Source organism: Cygnus atratus, chromosome 27 (assembly GCF_013377495.2).
Source record: "Cygnus atratus isolate AKBS03 ecotype Queensland, Australia chromosome 27, CAtr_DNAZoo_HiC_assembly, whole genome shotgun sequence".
NCBI classification, from domain to species: domain Eukaryota; kingdom Metazoa; phylum Chordata; class Aves; order Anseriformes; family Anatidae; genus Cygnus; species Cygnus atratus.
Genome location: NC_066388.1, coordinates 753,825 through 768,159, shown reverse-complemented (window position 1 = coordinate 768,159; position 14,335 = coordinate 753,825). Strand labels below are relative to the sequence as shown.

General features: G+C 66.6%; 3 protein-coding genes across 3 annotated transcripts; all 3 read right to left on the bottom strand.

The window, feature by feature from the left end:
* Window positions 1–1,393: 1,393 nt before the first annotated feature.
* LOC118256054 (prolactin-releasing peptide receptor-like) lies at window positions 1,394–3,801 on the bottom strand. Its single transcript, XM_035562738.1, has 2 exons — window positions 3,395–3,801; window positions 1,394–2,027 (listed from the first exon to the last, which is right to left on the bottom strand). Exons 1-2 carry the CDS (start codon window positions 3,799–3,801, stop codon window positions 1,394–1,396), a joined length of 1,041 nt encoding a protein of 346 aa, XP_035418631.1.
* A 3,944-nt stretch (window positions 3,802–7,745) lies between these two features.
* LOC118256124 (nucleoplasmin-like) lies at window positions 7,746–11,119 on the bottom strand. The gene is made up of 6 exons (XM_035562841.2): window positions 11,109–11,119; window positions 8,909–9,006; window positions 8,513–8,595; window positions 8,303–8,422; window positions 7,956–8,049; window positions 7,746–7,843 (listed from the first exon to the last, which is right to left on the bottom strand). Exons 1-6 carry the CDS (start codon window positions 11,117–11,119, stop codon window positions 7,746–7,748), a joined length of 504 nt encoding a protein of 167 aa, XP_035418734.2.
* Window positions 11,120–11,486: 367 nt separating this feature from the next.
* On the bottom strand, window positions 11,487–13,638 carry ADRB3 (adrenoceptor beta 3). Its single transcript, XM_035562804.1, has 2 exons — window positions 12,368–13,638; window positions 11,487–11,526 (listed from the first exon to the last, which is right to left on the bottom strand). Exons 1-2 carry the CDS (start codon window positions 13,636–13,638, stop codon window positions 11,487–11,489), a joined length of 1,311 nt encoding a protein of 436 aa, XP_035418697.1.
* Window positions 13,639–14,335: the final 697 nt, after the last annotated feature.

Sequence of the window (14,335 nt, the reverse complement as noted above, 5' to 3'; positions counted from 1 at the left end):
GGGTGCGCATGTGCCTGCAGGTACCCATCTGTGTACAGGGGTGTGCACGTGTGTGTGTGTGCACAGGCACGTGTGCGCACAGGTCACATCTGTTCACACGTCTGTGTACCGGTGTGTGCTGTGCTGCCCTCCCACCACCACCTCTGCCACCCCTGCTGCCAGGAGAGGCTGAGCCCCCCCCCCCCCTCCTCCTCCCCCCCCCCACGGGTGCAGACCCCCACCTACGCCCCCAGCCCACCCCCCACCCCCCCACCCCCCCAGCGCCAGGGGCTCACCCCTCCATCCCACCCCACCCCCCCCCCCGGCATTCCCCTGTGCCCCCCGGCTGCACCCACGGCCCCCTGCCCGCACCCAGGGGGACGGGCGCTGGGGACCCCCCCACACCACCCCACTGCTGGGGGTGGGCACGGCACGGTGGGGGGCAGTCGGTGTGGAAAGGGGCTGCGGGGGGCTGCGGGGGGCTGCGGGGGGCTGCGGGGTCCATCAGCGATAAGAGGCGCGGGCACAGGACGCGCAATCACCGCGCTGCCGATGAGGCCGGGCGCACGCGGACACGCAGCAGATTGCACCCGGGGGGCGGTGGGCGAAGGGGGGGTGGGGGGAGGCAGGAGGAGGTCGGGGGGGGGGGGGGGGGAACGGGGCTCAGCCCGCTTCCCAAAACCGGGTGTGGGTTAACCCGGGTGTGCTTAACGTGGGGCAGCGGGTGGGTGGGGTGGGACCCCCGGTGTCCCCTCCGGCAGCAAAGGCAGAGCCGGGGGGCTCCCAGCACAGCCCCCGGGGGGCTCCAAGCTCTGGCTGGGTCACCCCATTACTGTCTCCTGGCCCGCTTTGAGGTTACCCGAAAAGCACGGACGTCCCTCCGAAAACAATCTCGCAGGAGAATTCCCGTTTCCAGCGCCCGGAGTGGATTTAATGCAGGCCACGCGATGCGCTTAACGAGGGGCACCAAACCGCCGCCCCCCCCCCCCCCCAAAGCTCGCTGCAGCTGAACGCGGGCCCCATTTTCTCGGTTAATTCAGAATAATGACGTGCTTGCAGCCCCAAAGCCAAGCACGAAGCTCCCCGGGCACTTTGTCTTGCAGGAGCCCCGTTGCCCACCCCAGCCCTGTCCCCCCCTATTTCCCCGGGTACCCCACGGCCACCGGGACCGGACTCCCCGGGGCTGGGCGCACAGACCTTGGGGCGGCACCGGCGGAGATCCCGGGCGCACGGGGTGGGGGGGGGGGGGGAGCTGTGCCGGGGGCGACACCTCACCTCCACCACGGGGAAGGATCAGTCCCCGCGTGGACGGCATGGGATGAGCCTCGGTGACCCCACGGCAGCGCATCGGTGGGGAAACCTCTGGTGGACGCAGCGACGGGTGGGAGCGCGGGGGCGGCCGGGGCGCGGGCCCTCAGAGCACGACGCTGGCGGCCGCGCAGTTGTTGGCGGGGAGGATGCGGTGCTCGCAGGCGAACATCTTCCTGAGCTCGCCGCGGAAGCGGTCGTGCAGCCAGGCGTAGAGGAAGGGGTTGCAGCAGGAGGAGCTCATGGCGAACCAGTGGCACAGCAGCTGGATGAGCAGGAAGTAGTGCTTGTCGATGAGGCTGATGTCGATGTCCCGGATGACGTTGAAGACGTGGATGGGCAGCCAGCAGACCCCGAAGGCCGCCACCACCAGCACGATGAGGCGGAAGATCTTCCTCTTCCTCAGGCGGTCGAACTCGGCCTGGCTCTGCGTGGGGTGCCCGGGCACCACGCGGTTCCTCAGCTTCACCGAGATGCACAGGTAGGAGAGGGAGACGGCGGAGAGCGGCAGGATGTAGGTGAGGATCAGGGTGCTGTAGGCGTAGGCCAGGCGCTGCGCCTCCTTCTCCATCCAGAACTCCTCGCAGATGGCGAAGCCCTGCTGCCGGAACTCCACGTGGTAGGTGTGCGCCACCGCCGGGGCCACCAGCGCGCAGGACAGCAGCCAGATGCCCCCCACCACGTAGACGCAGCTGGTGACCGAGATGCGCTTCTTCAGGGGGTGCACGGTGGCGTAGTACCTGCGGGGAGAGGGGGGCAGCCCCCCACCACCCGTGGGATGGGGCTGGATGGGGCCGGGGGTGGCAGCGTCCCCCTGCCCCGCCAAGGGTCGCTCGTGTGGTTTTGGGGAGCAGGGCTCAGCACCCCAGCACCCCTCCCACAGAGTGTCTCTGGCTGCAAGGCTGCAGGCGGCACCAAGCAAATAACCCCCCCCAATTAATCCCCTACTTCCCCCTCCCCTGCGTGCCCCCCACTCCTCTCCCTACGGCCGTGACCGAGCACCTGCGTTCGGGGAGCTCCCCACTCACTGCACTCAGCAGCAGTAATGGGATTTCACAGCTCCCTCGCTCTGCCCTTGGTAGCAGCCCCGCATCTCCGAGTCCTGGCGGTGCTGAGACCGAACCCCTCAGCTGGATGCAGCGCTGAGCACCGGGGACACAGCGCTGAGCACCGGGGCTGCGCCCCACGGGAGCTCAGCAGAGCCCAGCGGAGCTGCGGCAAAGCCGAGCCACAGCCGGGGGGCTTGGGCCGAAACCATCGTTTGGTGTAAACCCCAAGGCTGTTGTATGAACGGGGTGAGGGCGGTGTGATTTCGTGGGTGCCTGTTTAGTGGGAAAAACACCGGTGAATTGGTCTTCTCACCCCAAAAAAACAGCTTTGTTGAAGCGTAAAAGAACAGTGCAAACACCCCTGGCCGCTTAACACCACCACCAGGGGAAGCCTAGCTCACAAACACTCAAAGTTTTCTCAGCTATCCTAGCTGAATCTGCCCTGCTTTCGCCTTCCCCACTTCAGTCCCTTCTCGCCCTCCAGCCAGGAGCAGGGGAACCCTCCCGAAGGGCTCCGAGCCTCTCCTGGTGCTGCCGCTCTGGGCTCCGCCTGCCTCGCTCCGTCCCCGCAGGGCCTGAGGCTGCTTTTATGGCACGACGTATCTATGGAAACTCCGGTTTTCTAAAACAGCCCCCCTGCCACGTCCTGCCCATGCCCATTGCAGGAGGCACAAGCACTCTCCATCCAGCTGCCAGGCCACGAGGTAATCTTGATGCAAATTTACACAGCGTAGTATGAAAACCTGGGAGAAAAGCCACGGCGGGGGAGGCAGGAGGCTCGCGTTTCCAAACCGAGGCGCCCCAGGGAAGGCAGCGTCCAGCCAGAGCCTGCAGCAGGGGCAGGGTTTGTCCAGACAGAGCCCCCTGGATGCCAACCCCCAGGAAAGGTGTGCGTAGTCTGGTAAACCGTGCCCACCGCCTGATGCGGACCAGCGGAGGAGCTGGAACGTCCCCAGCAGAGTTGATACCACAAGTGTGAACGCACCAAACTTCAGCAGGCTGCTGCGGGACCTGCCAGAGCCCGGACCCCCCCCCGCCGCCCCCTGCGCCCACCTCACCTGTCCACCGCGATGGCCGTGAGCGTGAAGACGGAGACGTAGACGGTCATGGGCTGCATCAGGAACACGAAGTAGCACAAAAACTTCCCGAAGACCCAGCCCTGGGGGTTGAAGGCGTAGGCCAGGGTGAAGGGCACGCAGGTGGCGCACATCAGCATGTCCGAGAAGGCCAGGTTCCCGATGAAGAAGTTGGTGACGTTGTGCATCTTCTTGGACTTGCAGATGACGTAGAGGAGCAGGTAGTTGCCGAAGATGCCGACGAGGACGACGAGGGCGTAGCAGGGGATGATGAGGGGCTTGAAGGACTGGATGAGCTGCACCCCGGTGAATTGCGCGCTGGCGTTGGGGCGGTTCTGCAGGACGAGCTCGTAGGCGGTGGCGTTGGCACCGTCCCCGCTGGGCTCCATGGCCCCTTCGACCCTAACCAGCTCCCTGGGACGTCCTGGCCCCCCAAAAGCCGGCGGTCGCAGGGTTCAGGTGGCCGTGGGGCGCATCCTGCTTCTCATCGCGGCTGTGCCACCCCGCAGGATCCTGCCCCACGCCAGGGTGGGAGCCGGGGGGCTCCCCGGGGTGGTGGCTCCTCGCTGCAGCTCCCTGGGAAGGGAAATGGGAAACGAGGGTCAGAAAAGAGGCGACGCTGGCAAACAGCCCCCTAGGAGAGGCAGCACGGGGTTAAACAGCGCCCACGGCTCTGTGGAGAGAAGGGAAAGGGGGAAAAGCAGCAGGTCTGGCCCCGAGAAGGAGGCACTCACCTGCAGCCGGCTCAGCAGCAGCCCTGCAGACGGAGCGTCGCGGCGAGCCTGCCTCTCCTGCGCCCAGCCGCTGCGCAGGGGCAGCTCCTGGCAGAAGCAAAGGGAAGCGGCAGGCGAGCCAGAAAGTCGCTCCTAACGTCTCTGGAAATCACAGAGGACGTTAATGGGTAACTGAATAAGGATGCTCTGCTACTTTCGCACTGACTAAAGCCTCGTGCGCCTGCACTCCGCGGTCAGCCCCTAACGAGATTAGCTGCGCTCTCCTGCGAGGTCGGCGCTGGCAGCAGCCCGGCCGCCTTCCCTTTCTGCTGCGATTCCAGCGGCTCCACCGAGGTGTTCCCACAGCCCTGCCGAGAGCAGCGCCTCGCTTTCATTTCATCAGCTGCGAAGAAGGGGCAGGGGGCGAGGAGGAAACTCGAGGCAAAAATCCGGGGCAAAAAGCAGAGCGGTGGCAGGCAGAGCCCAGGAGGAGCGGGTCCCGGTGCGCCCCAGGCACAGCCCTGCCTCCCGCACGCGTCGCCTCCCTCCCCAGCTGCCCACTGAATCATCTCCGAACGCGCTGCAGGCAAACTTTAATTTCCTGAGCTATTTCCATGTATTATCTCCCACTCTCACGGCGCAGGACTCGTAGCCGTGTTCCTTTCTCTCTGTACCAGCCCTTGTTTTACTCCTGAGCCCTTGCGTGCCGAACTTCCCCAAGGCAAACCCCACTGCAGGTTTTGAGTCTCCAGTGGAAACGAATGGAGAATTGCAGCCAGCCTCAGAGCTTTGTAGTGCCGCTCAAAAGCCCCCTGCAAGCTCGGCAGCCCGAATTTGCATTAATTGTGGGTTTAGATCAGCTCCTGTGCGCCCTGCCTGCTTCGCCCCGCGCCTTGGTAGGGCACCCCGCCACGAAGGACGCATCTGGAGACGGAACAACAGGCAGCCCTGCTCCCTGCACCGGTGGCAATGCCTCACGCCGCGGGCTCCTCTGCTGTTTTGGGGCACCACGAGCTGTTCCCATCAGTTTTAGAGCAGCTTTTACCCCAAACGGAGCAGCTTCTGCATTAAAATTTCACTCGTACTGTCCCGTTCCCTGCCAGAAGTACTGTCCCTCATTCTCCACAAAAAGTCTTCAACCCCCCAGCACTCGGAACATAAGATCCTGGTTTTGTATCACGGGCTGGCATTAATTTAATAAAAATTAAATCTCTGTCTTGGGCATTAATGGTACAGAGAGCTGGGGGCTGCCTCTTCGTGCCAGACCTGTCACTGGTGCCCAGGGGACGTGGGGGCAGCGCACACGGAGACGGTTTTGGGGCAGGCCAGGTGGAGCCCTGCGGGCCACATCCTGCACCGGAGGGGCAGGGAGGCGTGCAGCCCAGCGCCCGCGTGCGCTGTTTGCTCCTGGATTGTTCCCATGACATTGAGAGCCGTCTGTTAATTACCTGGCAGTTGCCATGGTTATGCCAAAGCCCTCCACGAGATGCTGCCGTGCAGGATGCGGCGAGCGCTCCGCAGCCGCGGGGAGGGGGGTGAAGGCAGCGCCCAAGCACAGCCCCCCCCCGCCCCATGCAGAGAGGCTGCGAGCGCCCAGGGACCCACACAGCATTCACAGACGGGGCTGTCGGGGCTGCCCCGCGGAGCTGGGGTCAGAAGGGCTCGTGGTTTGCATGGGGTCGTGGTTTGCATGGGGCGACGGCTCCGTCCCCGCGCACCCGCACCCAGCGAGCTCCGTGAGTTGGCCCCTGCAAGGTGCTGCACCGCCCCTGGCACGCCCTTCACCGACCCGCCTCTCCTGCCAGCACACAACGGGGGAAATTTTCACCTTTTAATTGACTCCTCAAAGCAGCAAGGCCGTCACTCGCGCTGGGCTGGGGAACTAAACCCAGGGCTGGGAGTTTGCATGGGGCAGCTGAGGGCTGGCATGGGCAGCATCGCCACGGGGTGCAGGACGCCAGGAGAGGAGCAGCTGGGTGCTGCTGTCCCCAGGGCTCCCACGGCTCTTTTGGGAGGCTCCTGGCTCGAGCGTGGGCAGCTCGGCCAGCACCACCTCAGCTGCTTGTGCACTTCACCGCCGGGCACTTCCCTGACAAGCACGGGGCTTTGGAGAGGCCACTGTGCAAAGTCAGCGGCACCGACCTGAGTCCACTTTGTGTTTCTTTTCTTCCTGGATTTCTTTATATGGCTTAATCTGCACCCAGCGAGATGCCTTAATGCAGCCGCTGGATCACACCGCGCGGCTGGCGTTCAGCAAGACTTCCAATTAACGATGCATTTAATTCCTGCCTGAGGAATCAGGAGCCACGAATTCACCAGGGCTGCTGAGGCGGGGGCTCGCTGAGACAGCAAGGGGCTGCTGGCCGGGCAGGATCAGTCCCACCACAGCCTCCCTTGGCCCCCACCCAGCGCCAGGATCCCAGAGCCCCAACTGAGTTGGTAAATGCAAGCACGGGGACACAAAAGTGGCACTGTTACGGGGGGAGATGAGAGTGGACGTGCAAAGCTTTGTCCCCAGCGCTTGCTGCTGCCTCAGCCGGCACCCAGCCCAGCAGAGCGCACACTTGGGCACTCGAAGAAAGGTGGTGGCTGGAGGAGAGCAGAGGCCGCGCTGTCCGGTGCCACTTTGCCTTCAGTTCGCACTAAATCCCCCCCCAGGCTGCTCACAAAGGACAGCGGAGCTCAGCCACAGCCACCTGCTGGTGACGCTGCCCTGCCAGAGCCACACACGGGGCACAGCCCCATGCCACGGCGCTGTGCCAGACGCAGCCACGCGATGCTGAGCCCAGCAGGATGGGTTCGTACGTCCGTCCCGCTCCTGCTGAACCCAGCGGGGCACCCACACCGTGCCCCTGCTCCCTTCCCACCCCCCCCCAGCAGGTTCAGGGCTCCCCTTCCGAGACAAATCCCCTGCTGGCTAACATCACACACGTGATGGATTGGGGCAATTTTCCTCCATGAGGGGCTTTAATTGAATTATTTCAGCAGCTGCTGGTTCTGAGCAGCCTTTGGCTGCGTTCCCCTGGGCTGCTGCGCAGACGGCAGCGTGCTGCTGCTGGGTTCAGCTGAGCAGGCACCCGTCAGAGCGATGCCCCTTGGAGGGAAGGGGGCGAGAGCAGCCCCCAGGGCAGCGTGGGGAGGTGGGGGTGACCCCAGCCCGTCCCCCTGGGGCTGCTCATGGGGACACCGCAGCACCAGGGGTCAGTGGCGTGATGTCCCAGTGGTAGCATGCTTGGTGTAAGTGTTGCTGAGATGAGGCTGGGAGCAGGCAGAGGTGGCAGGGAAGGCAGGACAAGAGCAGCAGGAGGCTGGTGTGGGCACCCTGGAGCACAGCCCAGCCTAGCCCCAGGATATTTGCACTTTCCCGTAGCTATTGCACTAAAATATTGGTGGGAGGAGTGGTAGGAAGGGGGAGCATTTCTCAGAACACGTTACGAACGGAGCGGGCAGGGAGAGGAGGAAAGGGCGGTATGCAAAGCAGAGGCAGTTTGTATCCCTGGACAAGGACCCAGCCTGGTCAGTGCCAGGCACCTGCAGCTCCCGGCACAGAACAGCCCTGCCATGGCCCTGCCATCAGCCAGCGGCACTCCCAGGACGCAGAAATCCTCCCCAAACTGTGGCTACTCCCCGTCCTGCGCTGCTCTGGCATCGTCCTCATCGCCTGCATCTTCCTCTGCCAGCTCTTCCTCGCGGGCTTCGTACCTGCGGTCATCCTCCACTAGGAAAAGGAGACGCGCTGCTGCATGGGGGGGAGCTGCCTCTAAAGCCCCCGCGGGACCAAGAGAGCGCCCCCGGTGCCACCCCGGCCCCGCTCCCCATGCAGGACTCACAGGTGACGTGCTGCCCGCTGAGATAGACCGGCCCAGCTCCACACTCCAGCACGAAGGTGACCGGAGGGACAAACTCCAGGCCTTTGAGGCTGATCTGCAAAAAAAACAGAGCTCGGAGCACCCCCAGGCCATCCCCACCCCATCCCCAGCACAGGGCAAACCCTGCAACAGCCACAGGACGGGGGCTCCTCTGCCCCATCTCGTTCGGGCAGAGCAGAGGGGTTTGCAGGCACAGCCAAAAAAGCCCCCAGCACTGCCTGGAGACCCCTGTGCAGCCCCCCCGCAGAGGCCGGGTGGTTCCCAGGGGAGCCCCCCCCACCCCCCCCGCCTCGCTGCCCTGCCCTTACCATGGGGAGCACCGAGCCGCGCAGCGACGCGATGGGCACGGGCTTGCAGCCTCCGTACATGTTCTTCGACTCCACGGCCACCACGTGCAGCTCGTCCCTGGCGCCAGCCCCCAGGGAGACCTGCGGAGCCCGGCAGAGCCCCGTGGCACGCGGAGCCCGGCCGTGGGCCAGCGCAGCCGAGCGGGCTCCAAGCCACGCCGCGCGCCTTACCGTCCTCAGCAGGACCAGGTGCTCCAGGCAGTCATCGTCCTCCTGCAGCACGCAGCGCCGCGTGCCCGTGCCCAGCTCGCAGCCTGCGGACACACAGCCTCGTCCCTGCACGCAGGAGCTGCTCCCCCAGCAACGCCCCAGGTGTGGGGAAAGCAAAGGGGGGTGCCCCCGGGTGTCCCCACGGTGTCCCCACAGGGCTGGCACGCCCCTGGGCCATGGGGTGTCCCTGTGCCATGGGGAACCCTCAGCCCCCCCAAGGGGTTTCTGCAGCAAGGGGAGTGCGGGTGGCTGCGGTGCAGAGGGAAATTGCCCTCAAAGGCAGCAGAGCAGCCGGGATTGAGAGGTGGGGGGAAACCAAGGAAGGGGGAAGCTGGGGCGGGGGCTGCCGCTGCTCACCCCAGAGGGCGGTGACCGGCCTCTCCTCCGACAGCGACCTGGAGACGAGAGAAGAGCTGCTCATCCTCCGCGGCTGGTCCAGCACCGGGAGCTGGCTCCTGTGAAATAAAGAGGGGAGAAAACAGTGAAACAGAGAAACCAGTCTGCAGCAGCGACACGTGGAAGAAATGTGGCTTAGGAGCGCTTAGAGCAAACTCCCAAGCCCCCAGACCCCAGGCAGCTCGCAGCAGCACAGTTTGCCTTCTGCAAGAGGCGAAGGCAGCTGGACCAGCACCCCCCTGGCTAGGGGAGCAGGGCTAAGTGAGGAATAAAACCACCCAGCTGCTTGGGCATCCCCTGGGGAAAGGAAGAGCCAGTGAGGTGCCTGCACAGACAAAACCAGCTCCGAGGACCAGCAGCCTCCCCACGGGGTGCTCGGTGCGCCCCCAGCGCGGAGCGGCTCCCGCTGACCAGAGCGGCCCCTTGCCCAAGCCTCCAGCACTGGGAGCACCCTGCAGCCTCGACTTGCACCCTGCAGCCTCGACTTGCACCCTGCACCAAGCATTTCGTTAGGGTCAACGTTTGAAGCAGCAGCACAACCCAGAGGTCTCAGAGGGAGCTGCCCCTGCCCCACACAGCAGCACCCGCAGGGGACAGCAGGACACGGCCCTTCCTCCAGCAGCAAGCCCAAGCAGCCGCTGCCTGCTGCAAATAAAGAGAAGGGGACCCGGCAGGGGGGCACTTTGGGAATGCGGCCCAGGTGCCTGGCAGCTCTCCCCAGGTGCCATCAATGCGCCCCCCAGAGCTCCGGGGGCTGCTGGAGCGGGGGCGCTGCCCCGGTGCTGCCCCATCCCTCCCAGCACTGCCCCTGTGCTCTGCCTCTCCCCAGCCCAGCCCCTCCCAAATTATCTGTACGAATTCCCAAATGATGGTGGGATGGGGGTGGCTATTCTCTGGCTGCTTTTCCAGGCTGACACCCCCCCGGGAGGGGGCACAAAGCCCCCGGCGGGAGCACAACCACTACAGAGGCTGTGCCCAGCCCCATCCCCCTGCTTGTCACAGACCCGAAGGCACCACGGAGGGGTTTCCAAGATTTATTTCACACAGCGGGTGGGGGGAAACAAGGCAGAAAAACCTCACAGTCACCACGACGCGTTTACAGCTGACTGCCCGGCGTTACGGCGGGCGGGGTGGCGCAGGCACAGACACCTAGAGGTGCCCTCTGCGCACACCCTGCGTGGGTGCTGCCACCTCCTGCCGCCCTCCTGGCCACGCACAGCGGCTTTAAAACAAGAGCACAGCACCACTGCCCTCGCCCCCAGCACCTGCAACAACCACGGTGTGACCCCCCCCCTCCTGCAGGGCTCCCCATCCCTGCCCAGCCCCGGCTGCTCTCGGCCATGCTCCGGTCACCCCCGGGGTTTCGGGGTGCGTAGCACGGCCCCGCGGCGTTCACACCTCCACCGCTGGGTGGGAAGTAGCAGAAACAACCCGGCTGTGTCCTGAGGGTGGCAGCGGCTCTGCGCGTTGCTGGTGGAAGCCGCACGGTGGTCTCGGTGTGGCAAAGGGGCGCTGCTCCTGCAGGCTTCACCCAACGCCCCCCTCCCGACCCCAACCCCGCAAACCTGGAGATCCACCCAGAATAAACACGACATCGGACGAGAGCACAGTTCACGTGTTTTGCCCGGTGTCCCCAAGCCCGGAGATCCCCTCGCTCCCTGTGTTCCCCAGCTGACGGCGTCGCTGCAGCTCCCAGCATCGCGGCAGCCCCGGGAAGTTCACAGCCGCGTCGGGGGCAGGACCCGGTGAGGATCACGGACGGGTCTCATTTGCAGGGCACCCTTCTTCCCTTGGCTGCGGGGCTGCCCCCACACGGCCGGGAAGTCAGGGTCCTGCGGGGGAGCAGAGCTGCTGGCCACCACGTCCCAGCACCAGCCACGTCGGGGGGCACGCGGGCAGCTTCCCCCAGTCCCTGGCGGCCGTGCTGCTGTGGGGAGCCTCAGCGCAGGAGGCTCGGGAGCTTTTCCCTGCTGACTTCAGCTCTCCGGCATCAGAGGAGCCCAGTGCACTCCCCGAGTGGGAGCCCCCTTCCTCTCCGGGGGTCCTTCCAGCGCCGCCACCCCCCGTGCTGCTCCTCCGTCCCCACGCAGCGTCCCCGTCGCAGCGCCCGGCCCTGCAGGGAGACAGCAGGAGATGGCGGGGTGTGGGGCGCACCCCTCACAGCACCCCCATCCCGTGGGGCTCACAACCCAACCCCCCCAAAGGGAAGCGCGCAAAGAGGGGGTCCTGCCCTGAAGCCAGCCCCAAAGTGCCGTCCCTACGCAGCCAGCACCGCCGAGCCCGCTGCTCCGAGGGGGGTTAAAGCACCCCGGACGGTCAGCAGATGCCTGCGTCAGGCTCACGTGCCCCAAGTGGCACATGCCTGTGGGCCAGCCAAGGGCCGCGCTCCCCCAGGGAAGGGGACGGCCAAGCTGGTCAGAGGAGACTGCTGCAGGGACGAGGGGTGGCCGCGTCCACGCCTGGGGGGCCCCCACGGCACGGCTGCCCCCCGGGAAGGCAAAGCGCACTTACTGTCCTGCCTCCTCTGCTCGGCTGCCGGTCACACCGAAGGACCTGCTGGCGTCTCTCTGCCGGTAAACCTTCAACGGGAGAGCACAGTGCGTGAAGAGCCCCGACCTTCCCCAGGAGCTGCTGCCCCGGGGTCCGCAGGGTCTGATCCTTTCCCGAAACGCACCCCCCGAAATCCTCCCCACAGCTCCTTCCACACCCCCCCCGGCAGCGGCGCTGCCAGCAGCCTCCCTGCCCTCAGGTGTCAGGAGCGGTTTCTGGCCGAAGGAAGCCAGCTGAAATCCCCCGTACTGAAAAATATTCACATTTTGTAACACTAATAAAAACCTCGGGGGAAAACCACGCCGTATTTCGCAGGAGGAGGGGTAGGCTGCGTGCTACCGCAGGCAGGGCAGAGCCCGGCACGGGCTGCTGGCTGCAGGGACAGGGGTGACCGGATGAATTCCCATCCCAAACTGCAGCCACCAGGGGACAAAGGGACACACAGAGCCCAGACCGGCAGCCAGAGACCCCCCCTTGCCCGCCCTGCCACAGGGGGGCTCCCTGAAAGAAATCGGGAGTGGGGGGAGACGGGACAAAATCCCAAGGGTTTGGGACACTCCTGCCTGGCTGACTTTCTTTCTTATTTACAGCCAGCGCCGTCTCTGAGAGAATGAATTATTCTGGTGGCGGGGGCACTCCCCAAGACGGGACAAGGTGGGACAGGGCGGGGGGGCAACGAGGACCCCAGTTTTGCTGCCCAGCGGAGGGGCTGGGGCTTAGAGAACCCTAAAAGCAGAGAGCAGCGGTTCTCAGCCCGCACCCAGCCCCCCCAGGACCTCCTGCTCCCCCGCTCCGTGCCCATCAGACCGCTCTCCCGTGGGACCGCCGCCCCCCCCATGCCGCCCCCCCGCAGCACACGCAGGTACTCACTCGTCCAGCCGCTCACACAGCGTGCTCTGCGTGCCCTGCAGCCAGCACTCGCCCAGGGGCCACTGCTGGTGGGCGCTGCCGTGGGACGGGGCCGTCTCCTCCGTCCTGCCGGCACCCCGAGCCTCGCCGTCCTCCCCGCGCCGCAGGGGGGCTGCCTTGCTGTGCCCCGAGGGGCCCCCCCGGGGGCTGAAGGCGCAGGGGCAGTGCTGCGGGTCCTGCGAGACGGCGTGGAGCCGGCGGTCGGCGCGGCGCGGGCAGCACAGCAGCTTGCGGAAGGCGCTCCTGAAGTCGGGGCTGCGGCAGTAGATGATGGGGTTGAAGGCTGAGTTCACGTAGCCCAGCCAGTTGAGGAAGAGGAAGAGCTGATCCGGCACCAGCGGCCGGCAGAAGACCTTGATGATGTTGGCCACGAAGAAGGGCAGCCAGCAGAGCGTGAAGGTGCCCATGATGATGCCCAGGGTCTTGAGCGCCTTGTGCTCCTTGATGGCCAGCAGGCGGGAGGGTCGCCTCCGCCGGCCGCCCCTGGAGCCGGGGCTGGGGGGCTCCTGCAGGAACCTCACCTTGTCCTTGCCGATGAGCTGCACGTGCCGCGTGGCCACGGCGAAGACGCGGACGTAGACGAAGATCATGACGAGCAGGGGCACGTAGAAGGAGATGGTGGAGGAGATGATGGCGTAGGTCATGTTGGTGACAAAGTCGCAGCAGCGCGGGTCGTCGTAGCAGCGCACCGCCTGCTCGTCGGCGCCGTCCCGCCACCAGTGGTTCATGATGGGCAGGAAGGAGATGAAGGCGGAGATGGCCCACACCAGGCACACCACGGCCCGCGCCCTGCCCTTGGTCACCAGCGCCTCGTACTGCAGCGGCGACGTGATGGCGAGGTAGCGATCCACGGCGATGGCGCACAGCGTCTCGATGCTGGCCGTCACGCACAGCACGTCCAGCGAGGTCCACAGCTCGCACACCACCGTGCCGTAGGGCCAGTGGCCGCTCAGCAGGATGGTGGCCCCCGGCGGCACCACCAGCAAGCCCATGATGAGGTCGGCGCAGGCCAGCGAGGTGATGAAGACGTTGGTCATGGTCTGCAGCCGCGGCGTCTTGGCGATGGCCACGATCACCAGCAGGTTCCCGGCCACGATCACCAGCACGGTGAGGCTCAGGGCGGCCCCCACCGCCCACTGCCGGCTCAGGCTGGCGGCGCCGCTGCAGTTGGGGCCGGGGCCCGGGGCTGCCGCCCCCCAGGCGCTGCCGTTGCCGACGGGGAGCGGGCTCATCGCCGCCGGGCCGCGCCGGGCAGGGCCGGGCAGGGCCGGGCAGGGCGCGCCGCGCTCCCGCTGCCGCTGCTCCGCGCTCCCGAGCCGGGCGCGCCCCGTCGGGGGGTCGGGGGGTCGGGCTCGGGGCCGGGCTCGGGGCCGGGCTCGGGGCCGGCGCGGGGCTGGGGGCTCCCCGCTCCGCACCGGCCGTCGGGGCTGCACCCGCGCCGGGCTCCCCTCGGCGGCGCTCCCGGGGCCGCCGCTCGGGGAGGAGCCTTTAAAGGCTCGGGGCGGCCCCGGGCTCCCGCAGCGCTCCCGGGATCAACGGACGGGGAGCGGGAGCCGGCCCCGCCTCCCCGCCGCCCCCCGGCCCCGCACCGCGCCCCCGGCCCCTCGCCGTGCGCCCCCCGGGCGGGGCGGGCTGGCCCCGGTGCGGCACCGGCCCCCGGCGCGGAGGGGCGGCCGAGCGGCTGCAGGGGGGCGGCAAAGCGCCGGCCCCGCTCCAAAGGAGGCCACCCGCGGCCGCTCTTTCACCCCCGAGTGAATGCCACGACCCCCTCCCCGGCTGAGGACGGAGACCCCCGCTGCTCCCCTCCTGCCCTTGGGTGGGTGCCGGTGTTTGGAGGCCCCCGAACGCTTCCTCCCCCGGGACACGTCGGGCCGGAAGGCACCGGGCTGCCCCAGTGCCCCAGAAGCCGTGGCCCCATCGCTGTCCCCA